Source organism: Suricata suricatta, chromosome 3, assembly GCF_006229205.1.
Source record: "Suricata suricatta isolate VVHF042 chromosome 3, meerkat_22Aug2017_6uvM2_HiC, whole genome shotgun sequence".
NCBI classification, from domain to species: Eukaryota; Metazoa; Chordata; class Mammalia; order Carnivora; family Herpestidae; genus Suricata; species Suricata suricatta.
Window position 1 is genome coordinate 17,310,687 of NC_043702.1, and position 27,065 is coordinate 17,337,751.

Consider the following 27,065-nt stretch of genomic DNA (forward strand, 5'->3'; position numbering starts at 1 on the left):
CCCCCACCCCACCCCGGCCTCCGAGCGCCCGCCGCCCGCCCTTCCCCCGCGCCGCTGCAGGCCAGCCGCCGCGATGAAGGCGGGCTCGGGGGATCAGGGGAGCCCCCCGTGCTTCCTGCGCTTCCCGCGGCCCGTGCGGGTGGTAAGTGGCGGCGAGGCCGAGCTCAAGTGCGTGGTCCTGGGGGAGCCGCCGCCCATCGTCGTGTGGGAGAAGGGCGGCCAGCAGCTGGCGGCCTCCGAGCGCCTGAGCTTCCCGGTGGACGGCGCCGAGCACGGCCTGCTGCTGAGCGGCGCGCTGCCCACCGACGCGGGGGTCTACGTGTGCCGCGCGCGCAACGCGGCGGGAGAGGCCTACGCGGCGGCCGCCGTCACCGTGCTAGAGCCGCAGGCCTCTGAGCCCGATCCCCAGCCCGCCGAGCGCCCGCTGCCTCCTCCCGGGGCCGGGGAGGGCGCCCCGGTGTTCCTAGCGGGGCCCCGGTCCCAGTGGGTGCTGCGGGGGGAGCAGGTGGTGCTGACATGCCAGGTGGGGGGACTCCCCGCGCCCGAGCTCTACTGGGAGAAGGACGGGATGGCCCTGGACGAAGTGTGGGACAGTGGCCACTTCGTGCTCGAGCCCGGCCATGCCGAGGGAGGCCCCGGCGCGAGCCTCGCGCTGCGCATCCTGGCGGCGCGGCTGCCGGACTCGGGTGTCTACGTGTGCCACGCCCGCAACGCGCACGGCCACGCGCAGGCCGGCGCGTTGCTGCAGGTGCACCAGCCACCCGAGAGCCCGCCCGAGGACCCCGATGAGGCCCCCAAGCCCGTGGTGGAGCCGCTCAAGTGCGCGCCCAAGACCTTCTGGGTGAACGAAGGCAAGCACGCCAAGTTCCGCTGCTACGTGATGGGCAAGCCCGAGCCCGAGATCGAATGGCACTGGGAGGGTCGCCCGCTGCTCTCCGACCGCCGCCGCCTCATGTACCGCGACCGCGACGGCGGCTTCGTGCTCAAGGTGCTCTACTGCCAGGCCAAGGACCGCGGGCTCTACGTGTGCGCGGCGCGCAACTCTGCGGGCCAGACTCTCAGCGCGGTGCAGCTGCACGTCAAAGGTACCGCGGCGTCCCCGGAGCTGTCCAGGCTCTGGGGAGGGGCCTCCAGCGCTGCCCGGGAGCCGGTAGCGGGAGGGAGGCCGACTAATGACATACCATTACCTGCCTACCCCCTACCCCCCAGGGATTCGGATTTAGTAGGTCTCCAGGGTACCCAGGAACTTCTTAGCAAACTTTGTTAAGTGATTCTGAGGCCGAGGTGGAAAAGCAACCTTTGATAAACCGATTTACGGAGTGATTGATGTACCAACCAAGAGGGAGCACTTCTAGTGTAGTGGATTTCAGCCGTTTTGTTTTACTTCCCTTCCCTCAGTGGAAATCCCACGTGGGGACCCCAGTGTCTGAGACTGATAGAAGGAACATTTTACGGGTGTACGTTTGTAGGTCCAGATTTATAACTATCCAAGAGAACAAGGGTAAGACGAGGCCGCAGTCACAACTGGGTCTAGTCTGTGAGTCCTGGGAGCAAGTCTGGCTGCAGAGGACACATGGAGAAACTCCTGATTCACATCAAAGGTAGACTTGAGGAAGGGGGGAAAATGTCCTTTTATGAAACTGCTCTCCAGGTTTAAAAGAAGTTGAAGGTGAAGGAGAGGAATTTCCATTTCAAAGCTGAGTCACCAACAGTATCTAATAACATTAGACACATTGCTCATAAACAGAAAACTCAGAGGGGAAAAAACACCCCAAACTCCCACTAGAAGGTAAAGCTCTCCAGAACAGGAGTTTCTCCCAACTTGGGGGATTATACCTTCACTGGCTATTACTTAACTTGTCCGCTCAGAGGAAGAAAAGTGGGCAAATTTCCTGAGCCCTGCCTGCCACGCTGTGTTTTGGTGGCGAGGTCTGATGTGCACGGACTACATTAACGCCATCAGGAAAGAAAAGCCCAGTGGGAAGACAGAGCTTCCCAGAGGTGCAGGACAAGCCTGCTTCTCCAACGGCCTGATCAACCCACTGGTCATTTAATTCCTAGTGCTTTTTGTTTTTTAATGTGGTTTTTTGTTTTTAAAAATTGTTTTAACATTGATTAATTTTTGAGAGACAGAGACAAGAGTATGAGCGGAGGAGGGGCAGAGACAGAGGGAGATGTAGAATCTGAAGCAGGCTCCAGGCTGTGAACTGTCAGCACAGAGCCTGATGTGGAGCTTGAACTCACCAACCGTGAGATCATGACCTGAGCTGAAGTCAGACGCTTAACTGACTGAGCCACCCAGGTGCCCCTGTAAAATGCAGTTTTGACAACGACTGGTTTTTTTAGTTTTCATTTATTTTTGAGAGATAGAGAGAGACAGAGTAGGGAGGGGCAGAGAGAGAAGGAGACACAAAATCCGAAGCAGGCTCTAGGCTCTGGGTTGTCAGCACAGAGGTGGATGTGCGGCTTGAAGTCAAAACTACATGATCATGACCTGAGCCAAAGTTGGCTGCTTAACTGACAGAGCCACCCCAGCGCCCCTGAAAATGACTACTTTTAATATTTATTTCTTTATTTTGAGAGAGAGTGCATGTACTCATGCGCCAGAAGGGGAAGGGGAAGAGAGAATCCCAAGCGGGCTCCACACTGTCAGCACAGAGCTTGACACAGGGCTCAAACTCATGAACCGTGAGACCATGACCCAATCCAAAATCAAGAGTCAGACACTCAACTGACTGAGCCACCCAGGCGCCCCTGTTTCTTTACATTTTAATCGTGCTTTTTAAAAAAATCATTTTGTTTATTTTTTATTTTTTTCATCATGATAATTATACTCTTTAATCCCCATCCCCTATTCCCCCCACCTACCTCCACTCTGGTAACCATCACTTTGTTCCCTATAGTTAAGAGTCTGTTTCTTGATTTGTCTCCCTCTTTTTTTTATTTTTTTTTTCTCTGCTCCTCTGTCTCTTAAATTCCACATATGAGTGAGGTCATATGATATTTGTTTTTCTCTGGCTGATTTATTTCACTTGGCGTTATATGCTCCAGCTCTAGCCAGGTGAAAACGACTAAAGTCCTTCAAAAATGAAATTTAGCTCAGCCCCTTGCAAAATTTGTATAGTGCCTCTGCGGGATCCCAGGGAACAGCTATAAAATCACCAGTGTGGTCCCAGCCTTTCCATCCTTTCTCTGCCTGAAAGTCAGTAAACTGAGGCCCACGATGACGAAAATGGCCGTGCTCGAGGTGATGGGGCTGATGAGTGTCAGGGTCAGATGAGAATTTAGGCCACCTGACTTCTCTTCTGGTGGATGTTCTGTGATTCCGGAATACCAGCCGGCCCTGGGAGAACAAGGGCAGGAGCCGATGTGGGTTCAGGCAGTTGGTAATGCAGGGAGTCCTTCCCCTGATCTGGCCCTCTCCAGAGCCCTCTTCTATCTCCCCTCTCCCCGCAGAGCCCCGCCTGCGCTTCACCAGGCCCCTGCAGGACGTGGAGGGCCGGGAGCATGGGATCGCCGTGCTGGAGTGTAAAGTGCCCAACTCCCGCATCCCCACGGCCTGGTTCCGGGAGGACCAGCGCCTGCTGCCCTGCCGCAAGTATGAACAGATCGAGGAGGGCGCTGTCCGGCGCCTCATCATCCACAGGCTGAAGGCAGATGACGATGGCGTCTACCTGTGCGAGATGCGGGGCCGGGTGCGCACGGTGGCCAACGTGACAGTCAAAGGTGGGCTGGCCAGTGGGAGGAGGCCGAGGCTGAGGCAGGTGGCTGCCCAGACCCCAGGCCGAGGGATTCCCATCCGTATCTCAGGGCCCATCCTGAAGCGGCTGCCCCGGAAGCTCGACGTCCTGGAGGGGGAGAACGCAGTGCTGCTGGTGGAGACCCAAGAAGCCGGGGTCGAGGGGCGCTGGAGCCGTGATGGGGAGGACCTGCCGACCATCTGTCAGAGCAGCTCTGGCCACATGCACGCCCTGGTCCTCCCAGGGGTCACCCGAGAAGATGCCGGCGAGGTCACCTTTAGCCTGGGCAACTCGCGCACCACCACTCTGCTCAGAGTCAAATGTGAGGGCAGGAAAGCCCGTGGGCAGACTCCGCGAGGGCCGGACAGCAGGGCCAGGGCAGGAGGGTGACCAGGCGCCAGAGCCTGGGGTGGCAGAGCGGAGGCAAGTGGGGAGGGCTGCGGGAGGCTGGAGCAGGGCTGGAATGCAAACCCTGCCTCTGTCTCAGGCGTCAAGCACAGCCCCCCAGGACCCCCCATGTTGGCAGAGATGTTCAAGGGCCAGAAGAACACCGTCCTGCTGACCTGGAAGCCTCCCGAGCCGGTCCCTGAGACGCCCTTCATCTACCGGCTGGAGCGGCAGGAGGTGGGCTCCGAAGACTGGATCCAGTGCTTCAGCATCGAGAAGGCTGGAGCCGTGGAGGTCCCGGGGGACTGCGTGCCCTCCGAGGGCGACTACCGCTTCCGCATCTGCACGGTCAGCGAGCACGGCCGCAGTTCCCACGTCGTGTTTCACGGAGCTGCCCACCTCGGTGAGTCAGTCCCTCCAGACCCGGCCCGTCCTCTCTCCTCCCTTCCCCCAGCCTTTGGTCCCCGTCATGTATTATGCCTGCCACCCTTTTTCCTCTGCCTGCCCTCTGGTTCTGATGGCGGCACCCTGTCCCCATCGCAGTGCCCACAGCTCGCCTGGTGGCAGGTCTGGAGGATGTGCAGGTATACGACGGGGAAGATGCGGTCTTCTCCCTGGATCTTTCCACCATCATCCAGGGCACCTGGTTCCTTAACGGGGAAGAGCTCAAGAGTAATGAGCCGGAGGGCCAGGTGGAGCCTGGGGCCTTGCGCTACCGTATAGAGCAGAAAGGCCCGCAGCACAGACTCCTCCTGCAAGCCGTCAGACACCAGCACAGCGGGGCCCTGGTTGGCTTCAGCTGCCCCGGCGTTCAGGACTCGGCCGCCCTCACCATCCAAGGTTGGTGCTGGTGGGGACCAGGGGGGACGCAGAAGTCCTTGGTGGGCTCAGATGGAGGGCTCAGTGGTCCAGAAGGCCAATTTCCACCCACGTACAATGTATAGGGAACTCTTTGTTACCTTCATCAGCATCATAGCCAAATTCTCTGGAGTGCTTTGTGGCTTACGTTTGTTATCTTAGAGGCATGGCCCCTGGGCCTTCGTCCCTGACTGCTTCCTGCCCTATCGTGTAATCAATTACAGTATCAAAGCAACTTCCTGTGCTGTTAGGGGCCATCCTACTCACTTTACCTGCATTGATTAACACAGTTCTCTCAAGAGCCCTATAAGATAGGTTCTTCTGTTGTTGTTTTTTTTAATGTTTATTTTTTAATAGAAAGACAGAGCACAAGTCGGGGAGGGGCAGAGAGAGAGAGAGGGAGACACAGAGTCCCAAGCAGGTTCCAGGCTCTGAGCTGTCATCCCAGAGCCTGACACGGGGCTCGAACTCACAAACTGTGAGACTATGACCTGAGCCGAAGTCAGCTGCTTAACCAACTGAGCCACCCAGGCTACCCAAGATAGGTTCGTTGTGAGCCCATTTTACACATGGAAAAACTGAGTCACAGAGGGGTTAAGTGACTTTTCCAGAGTCACTGAGCTAGTGAGTGCTGGTGCTGGGTTATGAAGCCAGGCAGTCTGGCTCTGGAATCACACTGTGCCACCTGCGGAAACCGGGAAGGAAGGGAATGAGGCATCCCTGAGGAGGACGATTCTTGGTGGGCATCTGAAAGTGCGGGGTACATGTGGTATTTGCCATCTCACAGTCGCCGGAGTTTCTCAGGCCAGTCAAGGAATTCCTCAGTGGCCAAGCACAGGGCCTGGAGGCGGTCAGCTGCCAGCATCCTAGGAGGGGAAGCAGAGTACCTACCAATAACCAGAGTAGCATTTTCAGAATGCAACCTGGGACCCCTGATATCAGATATGCTGGGAGGGCTGGTTTATAATGCAGATCACCTGGCCCTTGCATGCCTGTGCAGGTCTAAGAATTTGCATTTTAAGTAGACTCCCTAGGAATTCTGTGCACTAAAGCATTGCCCTTGAGAATTGGTGTGGAAGCCCAAAACTAACTTTTTTTCCAATTCTAACAAACGCATTGACCCAGCGGTTGTCTGGCCTGATGGACTCACCCCTCTGCCCCAGAGAGGGGTGTCTGTCCCAGCTGGAGCCTGATGAGGCACTGCCTGTGCCCACGCTTCTCCCCACACAGAGAGCCCGGTGCACATTCTGAGCCCCCAGGGCAAGGAATCGTTGACCTTCACGACCTCAGAGCGGGTGATGCTGACCTGTGAGCTCTCTCGGGTGGACTTCCCGGCGTGCTGGTACAAGGATGGGCAGGAGGTAGAGGAGAGCGAGTCGCTGCTGGTGAAGATGGATGGGCGCAAACACCGCCTAATCCTGCCGGCTGCCAAAGTCCAAGACAGCGGCGAGTTTGAGTGCAGAACGGAAGGTGTCTCAGCCTTCTTCAGCGTCACCGTCCGAGGTCAGCAACTATGGTGGTCTGGGCTCCTGCAGCTGAGGCTGACTCCCGGGGGCCATGCAAGCCCTGCCCCTGGCCTGCCTGCTTGAGGATCCCTCCCAGGGAGAGCCTAGGGGGCCAGGGGACATGTTTTCAAATTATTTCTGTACTTCTTAATCCTCCCATGCACCAACACCCTCCAGCATCCTTGCCCTCCACATACCCTCGGCTAGGTAGAGGGTGGGGAAAGGAAATCCAATTATGGGAGGGAGAGAGACTGCTAACATTTATTGGGCACCTGCCATGAACTGAACATTCTATAGACGTTTCAAATATATAGCATTTCATGTAATCTTCACAACCAGATGAGAAGCAGTAGAGCTCGAACACACAGATCAAGAAACTGAGGCTCAGAGAGATTATGTGACTTACCCATCATCACACAGCCAACAAACACCATAGCTGGGTTCATACCCAGGTCTGTGCTTATCCTACTGTCCCAGGTAGCCAGGGTCAAAGGGAAGCTCTAAGTGCAGTGGTCCCATGGTTCTCAAGCCAGTCCGTGTTCTGGCTGCTTCAAAACCAGCTGGGAAACTTGTTATAAATGCATATTCCCAGGCCCCCCCAGCTCTCCAGCACCAGACTATCCAGGGGAGAACCTAGGGATCCCCACTCTGGGAGGGCAGCTTGGGAACCATTGGTTCAGCTCATCTCGCTTTGAGTGGACATCCTGTTCCAATTCCATTGCAAGGAGGTCCTCTAACTGCGGTCTACATGCCCCCAGCGACAGGGAACGTACTACTGTGGAGAGCAGCTGTCTCACGGTGGCATCTAAGTCTGTCCCACTTCCTGCCTGTCCTGGGGCCTATGCTGCAGGGGCTGCCTTGTAAAAACAGCAGCAAGCTTGGCCCCAATGTGGCCCATGATAGTGACCTCCTCTCAGCCTAGGCAAAGGCTGTCTGTGCCTCCCCATCCCCCCATGCTCCCACCCAGCCACCCCTAATCCTCTGGGGACCCATAAAACACAAGGGCGCTGCATGGTTTGCATTGCCCTACCTGCCATGCTGTCAGTGCCCCCATGTCACCTCTCCGGACCACCCTGCACAGCAGGAGGAGGGAACTGTCTCCTGTGTGTCTCTTGTCTGTGTGACCGTGTCTTGTCTGCTTCCCACCAGACCCTCCGGTGCACATCCTGGACCCCCAGGAGCACGTGTTTGTGCATGCCATTACCTCCGAGTGTGTCATGCTGAGCTGTGAGGTGGACCGCGAGGATGCGCCTGTGTGCTGGTACAAGGATGGGCAGGAGGTGGAGGAGAGTGACTTCGTGGTGCTGGAGAAGGAAGGGCCCCACCACCGGCTGGTGCTGCCTGCTGCCCAGCCCCCTGATGGGGGCGAGTTTCAGTTCGTTGCTGGAGATGAGCGTGCCTACTTCACCGTCACCATCACAGGTGGGGGGGAAAGGCAGGCCCGTGTGACACCGCCTGGCAGCTGTCACACTCTCCCCGCCGGGCCACTGTTCCCAGGCCCTCTTCCCTCTACCCTCCCAACCCCCCCACCTGATCGCATGCCCCCCTTGGTCTGCATCCTGGGATGCAATCACCCACCAGAAATGCGTTGTCATAAACACTGACCGGGCTCCACAAGTCAGGGAGTCTCTGCCCCTTTCCGTTCTCTGGTGAAGGAGAACCTTGAGGAATGCAGAGCTTTCCTGGGGGTCAGGGTCTAGGGCAGGTGAGCCCCCACACCAGAGGGGTCAGGAGATCTCAAATATGGGAGACCCTGATTCCCCCTGGGCACCTAACCTGCCTCTCCCCAGCCCCACCTTACACATGTCCCTGCCCCGACCCAGACACTGTAAAACATTTCTACAGCAAAGGCTGATGCTGTGGTCCCGACAGTGCCACCATGCCTGTGATGTGCTTTGGTGTCTGTAGTTGTGTCTCCAGATGGGTGTGGCTGTCCCAGCAGCCAGGAGACCTAATCCAAAGGGAGACTCTCTTCTTTTTTTTTTTCTTTTTTTTCTCTTTTTTTTTTGTTGTGATGAGCACTGGGCATTATGTGTAAGTGGGCAGGCTCCCTTCAACACGTGGCCTGCTTCCAGGAGGAGGGAACACGCATGGATCAGGGAGGGCAGCTGGGCACATAGGTCCCAGCTATGACTGTCCCTGTCCTGCAGATGTCTCCTCTTGGATCGTGTACCCCAGCGGCAAGGTGTACGTGGCAGCCGTCCGCTTGGAGCGTGTGGTGCTGACCTGTGAGCTGTGCCGGCCATGGGCCGAGGTGCGCTGGACCAAGGACGGTGACGAGGTGGTGGAGAGCCCCGCATTGCTCTTGCAGAAGGAAGACACCATCCGCCGCCTGGTCTTGCCCGCTGTCCAGCTCGAGGACTCCGGCGAGTACTTGTGTGAAATTGACGACGAGTCAGCCTCCTTCACTGTCACTGTCACAGGTATGGGTACACCCCAGCCACCCGGGGTCACCAGAGGACAGTCCTGAGCCCTTGGAGGAGCTGGCTGCCTACTCCCTAGTTAGCACACTGGGGAGGAGGGAGGCGGGGCTGCGGGTGCATGTACCAAGGCTGCCCGGAAGACCCCAGGGCCCCTATTCTCAAGTCAGCAGACTCCTCCCGGGCCCCAGGGCCAGGAAGAGTGGTGCCCCACCAGCTCATTTCCTGGGCACGTCCCGGGTGCCACCAGACCCTGGGCCAGGCATTGCAGGTAACTTCCGGGTAACGCGAGCGCCGTCTCTGTTCTTGGAGAGCTGCTGGTCTAGTGGGGGAGGCAGCTGTTAACCAGGGGTCGCAAAGGGGCAGCCCGTAGGGCCCTACGCAGCCCACAGATGTGTTTTGTTTGGCCCGCAGAGTCTTACCAAAGTCAGGACAGTTCACATAACAATCCGGAGTTATGCGTCCTCTTGAAAAAGCCGAAGACCCGGCGGCTCTGGTCCCGATTCCCCACATGGCGACGAACAGCTGGTGCTGAGTAGCAGCTGCCCCCCTATAATGCGGGGCCCCCATTCCCCTGCCCTGCCCCCGCTGCTCTTCCTTTCTGCCTCTCCCCAGACTGCTTCAGCCACTCACCTCACCTCCTACCTGGCCCATGGGGGCATTTGAGTTTGCGACCCCTGTGTTAAGCAAATAAATACACAAATAAGTATACAGTCGACATGTCGTGACAAGTGATGTGAAGGAGCAGAGGGCTGGAAAGAGAACAGGAGAGGCAGGAGAGACAGTCACCAAGCCCCTGGGCTGGGCTCTGGACCCCCCTCCTCCCCCCACTCCCCCCCACCAAGCAAGCAGACAGACACACCCACTTCCCTCTGGGAGCACACAGCCCCCAGCAAAGCCAGACACTTTAGAGGGTCTCAGAAGGTGGATTGTCCAGTGTTGTGACAGGGGTACAGAGGGAGCTTGGGGCTGGGGGGCTGCTAACCTTGTCGGCAGGCAGAAGTGCCTTTAAACCGGATACTTGGGGGCAGGGTCCGAGTTAGCTAGGTGGGGTCAGGTTCAGGCTGAAGGTAGAGCGGAGAAGGTTCAAAGCTGGAAAATCACAGGATGACTGTGAACGTGACGGTGGTTCAGTGCTGGACAGCGCGGGGCTGCAGGCCACAGCGCCAGTCCTGGTATGGATGTGTGGCTGCGGGGGGGGGGGGGGTGCGGTTCGCAGGGCCTGGCAGCTCTGGGTGGCACAGAAGAACCATGCCAGCTGCACTGGCACCGCCTTGTTGACCTGTCCTCTCCTCTGCCCCAGCAGTGATGCCTCAATCCAGGCTGAGCTACCTAGGTGCCCCCCCACCCACTGCACCACCCACTGCACCCCACATAGTGCAGCCTGGCACACACAAGCCCCAAAGCCAAAGAAGCCTCTCTTGCATGGTTTGTCCTGTAGGGACCCCTTCAAGCTCTTCAGCCCCACGCCAGCCCCGGCCAGACATAATGGCAGCCACACATGTTTCAGCCCACACCTGGCCTCCCCACAAAACACCAGATTGTTCACAGGGAAGTTCACACAAGCACCACCGTGGCTTTGGGCCAGGCATAATCAAGTCTGATGCCGCGCTGAGGTCCTGCAGTTGTGCAGACACCCCAGTCCTGTCACAGCACTTTGTCCCCACTCCACTGCTCCCGTCACCTCCCCAGCTCCACAGGCAGCTGCACTCTGCAATCTACCAGACTTGCTGTACCCGGGAGAACCCACCTGCGTTCCCTAGGCTCCTAGAACAAGCCCTGTTAGGGAGGTGGGTTGTGGAGGCAGAGGACTTGGGTGTGTGCTGGTGAGCACTTCTGCCCATGCACACCGCTGGAAAAATCGTGGGACCGGGAAGCTAGCAGTTCCTGAGCTTAGCCACAAGGGGGCTGCATGTTCAAGGAGCTCTAAAGTGTCTTGGAAACTAGAAGATTCCAAGACTGTCCGAGTGCATGAGAACATGGGGAGGCTCAGACTCAGTGCACCAGTCACCACCAGTGTTGACATAGGTCCTTTGCTGTGGAGGAGTGACCACTTTGAGGCAGTTGGAGACAGACTCCCAGAATCAGCACTTAGCATCCCTAGGGAACTCAGACAGGTGTTGGCAACTCTTAGGCACAGACAGATGCAGAAATCATGACTGAGTTCCAGAAGCCTTGGCTTTCAGACCCTACCACTGCTCGCAGAGTCTGAGCCTCCCTTTAACAGATGGTGGTTGAGGTGGTGTTTCTTCCTCCAGTCCTCGAGTACGTGTCCCCAGCTGTGACCTTAAAGAGATGGGTTAATCACTCTTTGCCTCAATTTCGTTATCTGGAAACCAGGGATAAAATGCTGTGAGGGTTTAATGTGTAAAGTGCTTAGGACTGTTCGTGGAATCTTAGGAAATAATATAGAAGTATTTGCTATTACAGATCCACAAAACCTTATTCGCAATTCTGAAGTCCAAAAAATCTCTCAAAATCAAAAGTCTTTTTGTAAGTTTGGTCTTCAAAGTCATTTCAGTAAAACCTGATCTTGACTACTGTGAAACTATTTCCGCTCTTTAATTAACTTGCTTAGAGTAAGTCTATCTGTTGCTCTGCAGAAATGTTAGTGTGGTTGGTTGGGAGGGGGGGCTGCCCAGTGGGGGCTAAGCGGGGCAGGTATGTGATGTATAATCAATGCACCTTTTTTTCTGGGATCTGAAACATTCTGGATTCACACCTCTGGCCCCAGGGATTTCAGAGGGTAGACTGTGGACCTCTTTTGCCTTGTTATTATTATCGTTATCACTCTTATTATTGTGAGCGACAGGAACCTCGCACTGCCAGGGAGCCTGAGTTTGTGATGGTTTGTGATTGCCCCATTCTGCAGAGCCCCCAGTGCGCATCATATACCCCCGGGATGAGGTGACCTTGATCGCCGTGAGCTTGGAGTGTGTGGTGCTGATGTGTGAGCTATCTCGGGAGGACGCCCCTGTGCGCTGGTACAAGGATGGGCTGGAGGTGGAGGAGAGTGAGGCCTTGGTGCTGGAGAGCGACGGGCCACACCGCCGCCTGGTTCTGCCTGCAGCCCAGCCCGAGCAGGGGGGCGAGTTCGTGTGTGACGCTGGAGATGACTCAGCCTTCTTCACTGTCACTGTCACAGGTGGGCACCATGGGGAGCTAGAGAGGCAGGAGGCCGAGGGACAGACACCAACCCCCTCACTTCCTGCTTCTTAGGGACCCCCCCCCCCACCTGCCCCACACAGCCTGCCCCTCCCCAGGTTCCTGTTCTCAGCCATCAGAGAGCCCTGGCTTGCCCAGATCAGGCCATGATAGTGACTAGAGAGAGTCCAGCAGTTAGGAGCATTCATTCATTCAGTCATCAAATATTTATTGAGCAGCTACTATGTGCTCAGTACTGTTCTGGAGATAGGGACAGAGTAGCAAGCCAATAAAGAATGCTTCCAGTCTTCGTGGAGTTCGGATTCTGGTGAGGATAGACAGACAACCAGTAGATGATGATAAGTATATCAGAGGCAAAATGGGGAAAGGGCATACTGAGCGGGGGTGTGCATTGGGGTCACATTGGTCTGGGTCTGTCTCTATCCATGGGACCTTGAACAAATCACTTTTCTCTAAAGAGGCTTCCAGTCCTCATCTGTAAAGTGAACCCAACATCAGCACCGTCCTCGGGAGTGTCAGGAGAAGCTGTGAAAAGAGCTGCCGTGTGCTCAGCACAGCACCGGGCACGCAGTACGTGCCCCAGATGGTGGCCATAGCAGCCCCAAGAACTGCCCTGGAAAGAGAGAGTGCTGAGAAGCCAGTGTGACCGGGCGGGGGCCTGCTGGCTGGGCCTGAGCACCTTTCCCTCTGTCCGCCAGCCCCGCCAGAGAGGATTGTGCACCCGGCAGCTCGCTCCCTGGACCTGCAGTTCGGGGTTCCGGGGCGCGTGGAGCTGCGCTGCGAGGTGGCCCCTGCCGGGTCCCAGGTGCGCTGGTACAAAGACGGGCTGGAGGTGGAAGTGTCAGACTCACTGCAGCTGGGGGCTGAGGGGCCGGCTCGCACCCTGACCCTGCCCCACGCCCAGCCTGAGGACGCCGGGGAGTATGTGTGCGAGACTCGTGACGAAGCTGTCACCTTCAACGTCAGCCTGGCTGGTGGGTGCCTCCCGCCAGCCCGGGTGCGGGAGAGGGCAGTGAGCCTGAGCTGATGTGCTCTTCTTCTCTCTGTCCAGAGCCCCCCGTCCAGTTCCTTGCCCCAGAGGCAGCCCCTGCGCCACTCCGTGTGGCCCCAGGGGAGCCAGTGATGCTGAGCTGCGAACTGTCCCGGGCTAGTGCCCTGGTCTTCTGGAGCCACAATGGGAGGCCGGTGCAGGAGGGCGAGGGCCTGGAGCTCCACGCTGAGGGCCCCCGCCGCACCCTCTGTATCCGGGCTGCAGACCTGGCCCACGCAGGCCTCTACACCTGCCGGGCCACACCCCGGATAGCCCCGGGGGCCCCCAGCCTCAGCTTCACCGTCCAAGTGGCTGGTAAGTATGGCCTGGGCCGGAAGCCTGAGAGTCGCACCCTCAGACCCGACCCGTATGAGCTTCCCCGCCTCTCTAGCATGCCTTGTCCATCCCTCACCCGCCTCTTCCGTATCTCACTTCCCACTGCCCTCCCCGCAGCCCTCGGGCCTCACCTCCACCCAATGACCCCCAGCTCTGACCCCACAGAGCCCCCCGTGCGGGTGGTGGCCCCCGAGGCAGCCCAGACGAGGGTTCGCAGCACCCCAGGCGGGGACCTAGAGCTGGCGGTGCGCCTCTCCGGGCCTGGGGCCCCTGTGCGCTGGTACAAGGACGGGGAGCGACTGGCGAGCCAGGGGCGGGTGCAGCTGGAGCAGGCCGGGGCCAGGCAGGTGCTGCGGGTGCGGGGGGCACGGAGCTGGGACGCTGGGGAGTACCTGTGCGACACGCCCCAGGACAGCCGCATCTTCCTCGTCAGCGTGGAAGGTAACAGTGCACCCCTCACTCCCTGTGGGCCCTGTCACCCCAAAGACCACACCTCTGCACCACTCTGGGACTCCTACATCCTCCGACCGCCTCCTTGCTGCCTCTGACTCTAACCAGTGCATGCACAACTAGGACTTGGATGAGGGTTCGGGACTCTTCTATATAGGAGGAGGCATAACTCAGTGGCTAAAAGCAGGGGCATTGGGGTCAGCCCACCTGAGTTCCAATCTGGGTTCCACTTGTCAGTAGTGTGTGACACTGGCATGTTGCTTCTTCACCTCTCTGAGCCCCAGCTCTGAAGGCTGGGGGTGGCAGTGGATGGTGCTGGTCTTATAGGGGTGTTGTGACAGTTCAATGAGATAAATAGGGTCCATGGTAAATTATCTATTAGGGAGTCAGAGAAGTAGGGAGCCAGGCCGGGTTGAGAGGACATAGCTAGGGGCAGCAGGGAGCTGGAGTCTTGTCCTCTGAGACACCCTGGTGGTCCTCAGCAAAGGTCTTTCAAATAACTGGGAGATGAGGACCTGTACCCCAGGAGAGGATGGAAAGAAGGGAGAGGGAATGAACCACCCCCCGTCACTGCCTTGCCCCATCCCCCAGAACCACCCCTGGCAAAGCTGGTCTCGGAGCTGACACCACTAACCGTCCATGAGGGCGATGACGCCACCTTCCGGTGTGAGGTCTCCCCACCAGACGCTGATGTCACCTGGCTACGCAATGGGGCCGTCGTCACTCCAGGCCCCCAGCTAGAGATGGCCCAGAATGGGTCAAGCCGCACGCTGACGGTGCGATGCTGTCAGCTGGACGATGCAGGGACCGTGACCGCCCGAGCAGGGGGCACAGCCACAAGTGCCCGGCTCCACGTTCGAGGTTCGGTCTGGAGGGGGATGCAGCGGTCTTGTCTCCTGTACCTGTCCTCCCAACCCTGGCCCCAGCAGCCATGTCCCTCTGCCCAGGGACAGGCAGAGGGTGACCCTTGCCCCCTTCCTCCCCAGAAACGGAGCTGCTGTTCCTCCGGCGGCTGCAGGATGTGCGAGCAGAGGAAGGGCAGGACGTGTGCCTCGAAGTGGAGACCGGTCGCGTGGGCGCAGCGGGCGTCGTGCGCTGGGTGCGAGGTGGGGAGCCCTTACCCCATGACTCTCGAGTGTCCGTGGCCCAGGACGGCCACATCTACCGCCTCTTCATCCACGGCGTCGTCCTGGCTGACCAGGGCACCTATGGCTGCGAGAGCCACCACGATCGCACCCTGGCCAGGCTCAGCGTGAGGCGTGAGTGCCCTGTCTTCTCCTAACACATCACACCGCCCCGTGGCACAGCCTTTCCTGGCTGGCCCAGGGCCCCTTAGACCCCCCACACCAAAGTGCCCCTCGCTTGGAGGCAAGTCAGCCCTGGCTGGCCTCCGGAAGTGTGACCTGAAGCAGCCTGCCCAAAGCAAAACTTTTCATTTTCTAGTGTTTTCTATCGACTCTAGAAATCTGTGCGGATTTTGCATTCCATTTCATATGTCCCAGTTGGCTTTGCTATAACCATAAATATTATCCTCCGGAAACACTTGCCGTGTGGGTCCCTCAGTCCCGTGCCCTGGGGTACACAGGCCCATTTGGCAAATAGCAACCAGCCTCCCTGCCCCAAGCCAGAGCTTTCTATTAACTGCAAGACCTCATGCATGTTACTTATCTCTCTGAGCTAAGTCTTAAGAATGGGGCAGATCCGTACTTCAAGGGTCTTTGGAAACATTAGCTGAGATAACATGAAAAATGCCCACACAGAGCTTGGGAAATGGTTGCTGCTGCTGCTATGTAGTCTCTTCTAATTTATTTCATTCATTTAATCACAATAAATCCATGTCTTAATACTATTCACCCTGTACAGTTGGAGAAACTAAGGCCCAGAGAGGTCGAGCAGTTTGCCAAAGGTCACACTGCACACAAACCATGTGGCAGAGCTAGGGTCTAATTGCAGTGTGTCTGACTCCGGTTCCTGTGCTCCTTCCAGTGTCCCAGCACCCCTCACCCAGACTCTTCAGCCCTCTAGTCACAACTTATTTCCTTCACATATGCCCTCTTCGAAGCCCCCCCCTCCCCCACTGACCCCACCCAGTTGGCCTTCTGTGCTCCTTTCTCCCTGACCGTGGCTCAGGCTTCCTTCTGCAGGGCTTTAGGTTAGGTGTTAAGGGTGGTACAGGCAGGGCCAAGGGCTGTGTGAACCCTCAAAACCCCTGCCCACAGCCGGAGGCCATCATCCTCCCTCTCTTCCCCATCTCCCCCCATTAGCAAGGCAGCTGAGGGTGCTGCGGCCTCTGGAGGATGTGACCATTACTGAGGGGGGCAGCGCCACCTTCCAGCTGGAGCTGTCCCAGGAGGGTGTGACTGGGGAGTGGGCCCGAGGAGGAGTCCGACTGCAGCCGGGGCCCAAGTGCCACATGCATGCAGAGAGCCACACTCACCGCCTGGTGCTCAGCGGCCTGGGCCTGGCCGACTCAGGCTGCATCTCCTTCACGGCGGACTCCCTGCGCTGTGCAGCCAGACTCACCGTGAGAGGTGTGCGTTCTGGGACCACTGCTTGCTTGCTGACGGCCTGGGGTGTGATTCCACTGATCCGCCACCCTGTGTGGTCCCCCGCACTGACTCCCCTGGCTCTTTGGCCTTGTGTGGCCCCCGAGACTGCCCTGCTTGAGTGTGTCTCCTCTGACCGAGCAGACCCAGCATGACTCCACTCACGAGCAGACCCAGCGTGACTCCACTCGCCTTCCGGCCCCTGCAAAACATTAACCATGCCACTGTGAGCGTGCCTGTGCCTGTGTGGTCCCTATTGTCTGCCTGCCTGACCAGGGCCCCACTGGCCACTCTGTGTGTGTTCCCACTGACCACACCTGCCTTCCTGAGTGTGCCCTTCTGACCACTGGAGTCCCAGTGACCCACTGACTGCCTGCGGATGACTCGACTAGCAACTCGGTGACTCCCATTTTACTACCCACTGCATTTTCCACTGACCACACCTGCTCTGGAGTCCCCCCATTGCTCCTCTGAACCCATCATATCTCCCAATGGCCAGTGTCACCTGTCCATTCCAGCAAAGTGTGGTCCTCACTGACCATGCTTGCCAATAGGTGACTCCACCGGTATCCCTGCTTTGTTCCCCATGCTGGTCTAACTCCAGCATGTCCCCCCACCCTGGCCGATTTAAAATATGATACCCCAGCTGGCCACTCTTGTCCCATTGACCCCAGTGGCCCTGTTGTGTCCTCCACTGACTAGCATCCCACTTGGACCACTTGTGTTCCAGTACATTCCCCCCTCCACGAGTGGCTTTCACTGAGCACCTTCCCTAAATGTGTCCACCACTGACCCTTGTGCCCAAATGTGTCTTCCTTCTCCCACTCTCAGAGGCCCCCGTGACCATTGTGAGGGGGCCACAGGACCTAGAGGTGACCGAGGGAGACACAGCTACATTGGAGTGTGAGCTTTCTCAGGCCTTGGCTGATGTCACCTGGGAAAAGGTCAGAACCCATCCCATCTTGGCATCCTAACGACGTAATAATAATGGCCCAAAGAGAAACAACTAATTCTCATTGAACAGAAGTGCCTGGCACTGTGCTCAGATTTACTTTACGTTTAACCTTCTAATCCTTACCCTTACAGCCCTACGAAGTAGATTTTGCTGGCTCCCCATTATCTCTAAGGAGCCTGAAGCCCAGTGGGGTGATACTGCCCAAGGGCAGACAAAAGTAGCCTAGCCATATTTGAATCCAGGATCGCCTTATTCTGGAACCCATGCTCATGTCCAGATAGATCGATACAGGATTTTTGGCTTCCAGTGCCCATGGGCGCCCCTTTTCAGCCCTAACATCCCCAAGGGTGGCACCTTCCCAGTGAGGCTCCTGGCGAGGCTCGGAAGACTCAGGACAGCCAGATCCCAAACTGGGGGCACAGACAGGCATAAATGCTGCTTCAAACCGCTTAACTTCAACAGAGTGCGCCGCCCTCTCCCGGGGCCGAGGCTGCCTGTGTCCCACTGAATTCGCCCAGACCCTCTGTAAATCTCGTCCTAGGACGGGCGCCCGCTCACCCCCAGCCCTCGGCTCAGGCTCCAGGCCCTCGGCACGCGTCGCCTTCTCCAGCTGCGGCGCTGCGACCCCTTGGACGCCGGGACCTACAGCTGTGCAGTGGGGACGGCTCGCGCCAGGCCCGCCCGCCTGACTGTGCGCGGTGGGTACCGGGCGCCGCCCGGACTGGGCACTGCTGTGGGCGCGGGGGCTGCGGACCGGACTTGCGGCGGACAGATTCCGGTGCCTCCCGGGAGCAGGGAGGAGTGTGGGCGTGAGCGGGCCCCGCCCCCGCCTCACGCCCCCGGCTCCGCCCCAGAGCGCGTCGTGTCGGTGCTCTCCGAGCTCCGGGCGGTTAGCGCCCGCGAAGGCGACGGCGCCACGTTCGAGTGCACCGTGTCGGAAGTAGAGACCACCGGGAGCTGGGAGCTCGGAGGCCGTCCGCTCAGACCCGGAGGCCGCGTCCGCATCCGACAGGAAGGTCTGGCGGACTTTCTCCCCACTCTGGCCCCTGGCTGCCCCGCCCCTGACTTGTGCAAACCCCGCCCTATTAGGATAAGCCCCGCCTCTGGCTCGGGTGAGCCCCGCCCCACAGCCCTAAGAACCTTGGCCCGGTATTTCCCCTGTCCCCACCTCTGAGCCATCGGTCTTGGACCACTCCTCTTTACCCGCAATTCCGCCCCCAGCGCACATTTGCCGAGTCCAAACCGACCCGGGGACCTATTCCGGCCCACCTTCCTCCCCGAACCCTCCCCTTTGGTGGCTCCGGCCTCGCTAGCGCCTCCCTCACCCCCAGGGAAGAAACACGTTCTGGTGCTGAGCGAGCTGCGCCCGGAGGACGCCGGTGAGGTCCGCTTCCAGGCGGGACCCGCCCAGTCCGTGGCTCAGCTGGAGGTGGAGGGTAAGCAACTGGGGAGGAACGTTTGGGGGTCGGCATCACCTCCCCTCGGGACTGGCAGGCTGGCGGCTGGTCCTGGGAACACTGCCTCCCCACCTCCCTTCCTCGAGGGACTCTCCTGGGGCGGGTCACAGAGGGCAGTGCGTTTCCTGGGGAGGAGAAGACTTTGGGTTAAGGGTACAGAGGATCCTTAGATATATGAGACCAGAAGTGGAGCCTGCAGGGAGAGGGAAGATGCGTCTTTCCTCCTGGGGGCCCTGCGTGTTCCTATTAACTTAAGCCCTCGTCCTCACCCCCAGCACTGCCTCTCCAGATGTGCCGCCGCCCCCCTCGAGAGAAGACGGTTCTGGTCGGCCGCAAGGCGGTGCTGGAGGTGACCGTGTCCCGCTCGGGGGGCCACGTGTGCTGGTTGCGGGAGGGGGTCGAGCTGTGCCCGGGAGACAAGTATGAGCTGCGCAGCCACGGCCCCACCCACAGCCTGGTCATCCATGACGTGAGACCTGAGGACCAGGGCACCTACTGCTGCCAGGCCGGCCAGGACAGCGCCCACACCCGGTTGCTGGTAGAGGGTGAGTGAAGCTGACCGGGCAGAGGTCAGAGGGGCAGGCCGGCTGGCCAGACACGAGGGGTCGCCAGGGAGCTGGTGGGCCGAGACACACCCACCAGAGGTTTTCCAGGACTTGGGATGGCCAGCTGGTTCTGGGGTGTGTTGGAGGTGGGGAGCAGGGGAGGGGCTGAGGGCTGAGAGGAGGGAGCCCTGTGTTCTCTACAGGAACCATCTGAGGGTCAGCCGTTCCCACCTTTCTATGCCCTTTCCTACCTTTCTATGCCCTTTCCTGTCCAGGCTTCTCACTCTCTCCTGCCTCTGGACTGTGTCTGTCTCTCTTGGATGCCCCATTTGTATCCTAGTTCCTCTCCTTCCTACCTAATAGCCCCTGGTGTGTGTCCCACCTTCCCTCACCCCCTTCCTGCTCTCTGCCCAGCCAGCTTCTGCCCATCTCGGCCAGTCCACGTGGGTCTGAGAAGAGGGTTCTTCAGCTAGTCTCATCCCCTTCCACTTCCACGGAGATGCCTCACCCCCACCTACATTCCTGCATTTCCCATCCCTAACTGGGGGCTGACTCCCATTCTCCTGCCCCCACAGACAGAGGCCCAGAAAGGGTGGGGCAGAGGGTGAGGACCCAGCTTTTCCTGCGTGGGTGCCCAGGCTCTGCCAGGGGAAAGGACAGTGGTACCCACTGGCTCCACAGCCCCACGCCGAGTCATTCCTCTGCAGGTAGCTAGGAGGACGGAACCAGGCCAGGCAGGTGCCCACGGACAGCTTGGAAGGCGTGTGCCCGTACCCTGGGCAGGGGTGGGGAGGCAGGGGAACCACAGGTGTTGGGAGACAATAAAGTGGTGCAGTCCTTTTCCCTGGCTCTCCGTGTGGTGTAGGAGGGGAGGAACTTTCCTGGAGCCTCTGTGTAGTAAGTGACACGGGACACCAAGAGCTGCAGCACTTGCAGTTTGGCCCATGAAAGTGCCAGCCACTGAAGACCACCACCACCACTCCTGGCAGAAGCCACACGGTTTGGCACGTTTATAAAATATGTAAAACAGGGTGGGGTGAGGGGAGACAGAAGCATGAGGTGTCCAAGGTGGCGTGACAGACACCAGACATGCACCGTGCATTTAAGCCCCTTCCCCCAGCCCCTCTCCCTAACCCAGCCCAGAGCAGCACCCCCAACCTCCTCCCCTGCCACTGCCCTCAGGCTGGTGGCTTTGCAGAAGACAGGGGACCAGGGGGAGGCGTGCTGCCATTTGCCCCATGGACAAGGACAAGAAGCCTTAGATGAGTCTGGTTGGGAGGTGGAGTGATGGGGGAGGAAGCCAGGCCTCCTCCAGTTGGACATGCAGGAGAGTGGCCTGTGGGACCCCAGCAGTGGGGAAGGAGGCAGGGCCAACCTTGGAGAAGCCCCCCCGCCCCCAGTCAGAAATCTAAGGCAAGGATCCCAGTGTCCCCTCAAGCCCACCCCTCATACACACATACACACACACACACACACACACAGGCGACACACTCACAACCCTGAGCACACCCCAATAGGGTTCACACCCCGCATCCCTCAAGAGCCCCTGTGGAGCTTGGGAGGAGGCTTTCCCCTTAGGCCAGGCCCAGCCTGAGACAAGTTCTTTCTTCCGGTAGCCAGGCAGGCCCTCTTCAGGGTGGGGAGAGGGACAGCCAGCAGCCACAGGGCCAGGCAGGCTGGGTGGCGGCCCAGCAGGTCTCCCCAAGCTGGCAGAGCTGGTGACCACAGAGTCTAGGCAGGCAGGAGCAGTCGTCCTGCTATACCCGCACAGGGGGCCCCGAACAGGCCGTCAGCGGCCCCCGAGACCCATACTCGTAGTCCGTGTCCGTGGGCGAGGCCATGAAGGAGCTCAGTGAGCTCCCCGTCTGCCGGTCCCGGAAGCTCTGGATGTAGCTCTGTGGGAGCGTGAACACGGGTGTAAGTGCGGAAATCCTGCCCTGGAAGCCACCTCAGGGGATGCCCTCTTCCTGCCCGCCACAGCCTAAGGCACCCCAGAATGCCATGGGCCCAGGACCTCACTGGGATCGGTAGTCATAGCCTGAGACCCTACCCATTCTATACCTCATTAAAATTCCTACTCGGGACACCTTTTCCCCAATCCTAGAGCTGGACCCGTTGTGTTCTTTGCACAGTGGTTACAATGGTGACAAATGCTAGGCCCTCTAGATAGGGATCGGCCTCTGGGGATGGCCCAGTCCTGTTGGACAGAGTCTGCAGCACCTCCTTTCTCCCCCATTCGGGGTGGAGGGGCCCAGGCTGCTCACCGGGGAGAGGACATCTCCATTGAAGCGTTTGATGGGCACCGGCCTGCGCCGATAAGCCGGGTCAGGGGGCCCGGGTCTTGGAGGAGCCCGGGGGCCTCTGGGGGGTGCTCGAGGGGGTCTCTTCTTCCTCCGCTTCTCCTTGCGCTCCTCCTGCTGTCGAATCCGCATCAGCTGCACACGTCGTCGCTGCCGGCTGATGACCACTGTGCAGGGGTGGGCAGAGAAGGGTCTCACAGGCTCCCGCGCCTCATGTCCCCCAAGCCTCCCTGATCCTTCTTCCCTGAGGGCTCCCACTCCCCCTTCCTTTCCCCATCTCCCACGTCCCAGATGGGCCTTCCTGCAGTTGTCCTTTTCTTCCGAAAGTCACATGGAGGAGCCCTAGCCTTCTAAGTACTCCCTCTCCAGCCAGCATCCCTTTCCCAATCCCAAGCCTCAGGTGACTCACCTAACCCAGCTGTCATCATCTCTCAGTGGGACACCTACAGCCTCCTTCTTACTGGTCTGCCCTGCCACGCCCACCCCCTCTCCACAGTTTCTTACACTCAGCAGTCAGGATGAGCATCCCAAACACTAAATGAGATTCTATCCACCCCCTGCTTTAAACCTGCAATAGCATCCCATTGCCCTCCTGGTAAAATCCAGTGGCCTAATCATGGCCCATGGGGCTCGCACAGTTGGTAGGCCTCACCCACCACCCTGCAGCCTACTTCCTCAGCAAGCCAAGCCCTTTCTGGGGACCTGCCCTCCCCACTCCCTCTTTTCTAGCTCTTTGCATGTGTCCTGTTATCCTTGAGCATTCTACTTAAATGTCACCTCTTCCAAGCGGTCTTCCTTGACCACTCTATCCATAACAGCATCTGTAGGTCACTTGTTTATATTGCCCTGCATATTTCTTTCGTATCATTCCAGAGCTGGAACTGTCTAATTTGTATGCATTCTGTTGTCTGTCTCCCTCCACCCGAATGCAACCCTATGAGTGCAGGGCCCTTTTCTGTCGGATCCCCTGTGCCTGAAATGGGCTTGCCACAGAGCCACTGCCCCATACCTTGTTGCAGAATGAACGGTGGAGCTGAGGTCCCGTCTTCCCAGACCCTGAGCCAGTCAGCTCTCTAATCCTACTGAGGCCTTTGGCTGCTAGTGTGTACAGCTCCTTCCCCCGTGCCCCATTTGCTCAGTCCCCCCACTCATCCTTGGCCACTCATTTCTCTCTCACCCACCCTGGCCTACACCCTCTCACCTTCCGTGTGGGAGTCCCGCTCGGCCGTCACCCGCCACTGCACCAGAACGCCCATCAGGCTGAGCAGGGGCCAGAGTGCCAGCAGGGCCCAGCTCCGCCAGCAGAGAGGGGGTACTGGGGCTGCACGCAGTCGCTCCACCGCGTAACGCCCCAGCAGCAGCAGCTCGGCAAAGTAGTCAGCGGCAGTGGCAATGAGCGCAGCACCAGTCACGGCGGTGGCCAAGGTGGTGAGTGGTCGTGGCCACCGCAGTGTGAGCAGGGCACAGAGTAGGCCGCCCCCCAGCAGCAGCCCCAGGGGGCCCCACACGGAGCCTGGCTGGTAGTAGGGTGCGGAGCCCAGCAGGGTGGCAGCAGCGAGCAGCAGACCTAGCAGCAGCCCGACCAGGAAGAGGCCCACGCTGCGCACCAGCATGGCCACCAGCCCGCAGAGCAGCCCAATGCCCAGGGCGATGCCTGCACTTGCCCCGGCACTCAGCTGCGTCTCCAGCACCCGCTCTCGGTAGCACAGCAGGAAGATGACCACCGAGCCAAACAGCAGCCCAGTGAGGAAGAGCACTGCCTTGAAGCAGCGGTAACCTGGAAGGGAACAAGGGCTAGTGAGGGGCCAACCCGAGGTCACCGGGCTCCAGGCAGGGGATCAGAGGGGTTGGGGATGTGGAATCACAAGGGAACCAGGAGCAGGACACTAAGATCAGAATCTTGGGGGTTATGGGGGTCCTGAAGGCATCAGTGATGGGACTGGTCATTGGGAGTCACTAGGAAAGCAGAGAGATAAGAGTTACTGAGATGAGCATTGGGTCTTTGAAGGTCAGATAAACCATTGGAGTCAAGAGTGAATCAGTGATAGGGTCATTAGGGTCCTTGGAATCATAGAGGTCAGAGAGATAGGTCATTTGAGGTCACAAGGTGATCAGCTATAGTCTCACTGGGTCCTTGGGAGGGATTATCCAGAGACATGAGGTATTTAGAAGTCAGAAAGAACTTGAGAGATGAGGGTCACACAGGTTCAGAAAAATAAGGTCTGTAAGGGGTCCCAAGGCTTCAGAGATAGAACAGTAGTAGAAAAGTACAAAGAGAATGGAAAAGCAGGGTTACTGGGGAGGGGTTCCAGAAGAGGAGCTCATTGCAAGTAGGGGAATTAACAGACATGGAATCATTGAGAATGTTGAAGGGTTTCTGAGAGAGGGTAATATTAAGGCCACAGAAATAGGAGATTATGGGGATGGGCAGACAATGGCATCACACAGATCAAAGTGTTAATGGAGTAATAGAGGGAGACAGAGGGATGGAAGGCAATGAGATAACTGGAGGCAGCCGGGGATCACTAGGGCCATAGAATGTCCAAGAGGGTTATAGGGGCACCAGTGGTCATAGAGTTTCAGAAAAATGGAAGTTATTCCCTTTAAGGGGAACTGGAAGGGTGAGGGACTTGTAGATATTGAATAGTTGGGAAGATGGAAGTCAGAGATGGAGGTCAAGTGGTCGGGTGCACCAAAGAGAAAGTTCATAAAAAGAATCAGGAGGTGCCTGGGTGGCTCTGTAGGTTAAGTATCTAACTCTTGATTTTGGCTCAGGCTGTGATCTCGAGATCATGAGATCCCTGTGTCAGGCTCCGTGCTGAACATGAAGCCTGTTTAGGATTCTCTCTCTCCCTCTGCCCTTCTCCCCTGCTCATGCACACATTCTCTCTCTGTCTCTCTCTCTCTTTCTCTTTCAAGAATAAATAAACTTAAAAAAAAAAAAGAGGAGATTCAGTTTTAGGAATGAGGGGAAGCATCAGAGTCCAAGAGGCTCTGGGGTCAGATAGAGGAGAAGGGCATACTCAAGGCTCGGAGTCCAAGAGCCTGGGAATAAGGGCATCCAAGGGAGGCAAGGTGGCAGAGGAGCCCAGGAGAGAGGATGTCAGGCTGCTTGAGCAACTGCAGAGGGAGTGGACATGGCTTGTGGAGGGCATGAGGTGATAGACTCCTTAGAGACCCAGAATGTGTCCTAAACCCTTAGAAGGGCACTCCCTCTTGCTCGTTCTGCCCTTGTTCAGCTTAGAGTTTGGGGGTGGAAGAGGAGGGACCATCGGCTTCCATCCTTGCCTACTACACAGCCATTCTTGGGGGAGGTATAAAGGCTGCAGAACTAGTCTCACGGCAGGCACCTCTGCCCAGCCTGGAATCCAGACCTCCGTGCTTCCATTGTACTTCTTCCAACTGCCTATAATGCTTCTCCTGAAGGCTTCCCTTGGGCCCCAAGCCCATGGAGCTCACTCCCCTCTCTGAAATTCTGTAATTCTTGCTGTACTTATTCTACTAGCCCATCTGGCACCTTTGTGCAAATTAGAAAAAGTCATGTCTTCCTCTAGGTAAAGCAGCCTTGTGCCAAGGCCTAGAGTTTGGCAAATGGACCATGGGCTGGATTTCAACCTCAGTTGCCAATTCAATTGAACTCCTTTGTGCAGTGCCCATCCTATACAACTGTTCACAGCAGCCCTGATTACCACAGCTATCTCCATGTATGTGACTACTATCTAGCCCACTCTAACATGTATTACAGGTGTGAATGTTCCAGAAGTCTCTCCCCTATCAGACAATATGCTATGTGGTAAGGGACCACATTCAATTACCCTGCTAAATGTTTTTCCATGCCTACCTAGCACAGTGACTCAAACACATCTTCACCACAATAGCTATTATTTATTGAGTGTCTACTATATTCCCAACAACCCTATATGCGACAAATATCATTGTTCCCACAGTTCAGATGGGAAAACGGAGGCTCAGATAAGTGAATGTGCCAAGGTATCACAATCAGTAATGTGCAGAGCCAGTTTCAAATTCAAGCATTCCTAATTTTAAAACCTATGTTTTTTAGGAGCTAGCATCTAGTGATCCATGAACATGTGTGGGATGAAAGAAAGAGAAAAGAAAGATAGTTATTCATGGTGATGGTGGTGGTGGTGGTGGTGATGGTGATGGTGGTGGTGGTGTTCTAGAGAAGATTTGCGGCACCTAGAAAAATAATTTGGGAAACAGTGGGGAGCCCAGGTGAGGGATGAGATAGGGGTCTCACCGAAGAAGCAGTAGACGACTCCAAACAGACAGCACATGATGCAGACGAGGGCCGGCAGTGCCTGGTACCTGCGCTCCAGGGGCTGCTCACAGGGTGCACCCCAGAAGGCATCATCTGGCTCGGGGGGCAGCAGCTGGAACCGTAGTGTTGCCACAGTTCCTGGCATAGTGCTGGGAATGGAAGGGAGTCACCCTCCCAGGTCAGCCTGACAGAGAGTAAGTTGGGGTCAAGGAGGAGTTCTGGGTCTCCACCAGGATGGGGGCAAGAATGGGAATGGGAGAATTAGGCAAGGACACCAGTGGACAAAGGAGTGATGCCCAGCTCTGGGAGCATCTCTGAAGTGGGGCAAAAGACAAAGGGAAACAAAAGTGCCTGGCTAAAGGAGGCTTAGATGTAGAAGTTAAAAGGGACCCTGGTTGGGGGAAGAGGAGGGCAGTGTGCTCCGATAAGGAGGTGGCCAGGAGACTCCTCTGTGGGCGGCTAAATCTGGGATTGTCCAAGATCTACCTGGGCTGGAGGCGACCTGAGCTTCTGAGCGAAAGAGGCTGTGCGGGGGCCGGAGGGTGCGGGGTTGCGAAGCGCCAGAGTCCCCAGCTGACTGGGGTCCGGGAAAAGTCCGCTGTGCCGGGAAGGGGGCTGCTGGGCCGAAGGGACCGTTCTCTGTGCGGCGGCGTCGCTGCTCCGCCTCCAACACCGGCTGGCACTCCAGTGCCGCGGAGTCCGGGGACTCAGGCTGGGCCTGGGGAAGGGAAAGGAGCAGGAGCAGGGGCTTGGGCTGCCCCGGAGCCGCGGCCCCATGCCCTGAGCCCGCCCGCGGCCTTTGGTGCTGATGGACAGCTCCGGCCTCTGCTCCTGACGTCACTCAGGGCGCACCATCCAGGCAGGGGCGGGCTGCTTCTGACGTCACCCGGGACGCACCAACCACGCCGGGGGAGGCAGGGACTCCGCCTCCGGCGTTTCCCTCACCGGCACCGAGGAGGGGGCACTTCCGGGGATGCTTCCCCTTTAACCTCCCCCTTCTCCTCCGTCTCCGGTAGCTGGAGCCCGAGACCCCACCCCGGGGGCGGAGACCTCGCAGTGACACGTCGGACAGCGGTGGCCGGGGCTGAG

The 27,065-nt window shown here is 58.0% G+C and overlaps 2 protein-coding genes across 7 annotated transcripts; one reads left to right on the top strand and one right to left on the bottom strand.

The window, feature by feature from the left end:
- The first annotated feature begins 16 nt into the window (after positions 1-16).
- On the top strand, positions 17-27,065 carry OBSL1 (obscurin like 1). Of its 6 annotated transcripts, none has more exons than XM_029933717.1 (21): positions 17-1,085; positions 3,457-3,726; positions 3,811-4,062; positions 4,228-4,530; positions 4,671-4,967; positions 6,216-6,488; positions 7,640-7,912; positions 8,641-8,913; positions 11,783-12,055; positions 12,774-13,049; positions 13,127-13,420; positions 13,607-13,882; positions 14,483-14,752; positions 14,878-15,150; positions 16,156-16,422; positions 17,269-17,381; positions 17,934-18,090; positions 18,247-18,408; positions 18,724-18,828; positions 19,125-19,394; positions 26,993-27,065. In XM_029933717.1, exons 1-21 carry the CDS (start codon positions 74-76, stop codon positions 27,034-27,036), a joined length of 5,733 nt encoding a protein of 1,910 aa, XP_029789577.1. In that variant the 5' UTR covers positions 17-73; the 3' UTR covers positions 27,037-27,065. The 6 variants fall into 6 exon arrangements, with proteins under 6 accessions (XP_029789577.1, XP_029789578.1, XP_029789579.1 ...); XM_029933718.1 differs by lacking the exon at positions 26,993-27,065 and adding an exon at positions 20,102-20,236; XM_029933719.1 differs by lacking the exon at positions 13,607-13,882 and having other exon boundaries at positions 18-1,085.
- TMEM198 (transmembrane protein 198) lies at positions 20,375-26,822 on the bottom strand. Its single transcript, XM_029933727.1, has 5 exons — positions 26,463-26,822; positions 25,956-26,160; positions 22,896-23,471; positions 21,659-21,861; positions 20,375-21,289 (listed from the first exon to the last, which is right to left on the bottom strand). Exons 2-5 carry the CDS (start codon positions 26,119-26,121, stop codon positions 21,152-21,154), a joined length of 1,083 nt encoding a protein of 360 aa, XP_029789587.1. The 5' UTR covers positions 26,122-26,160; positions 26,463-26,822; the 3' UTR covers positions 20,375-21,151.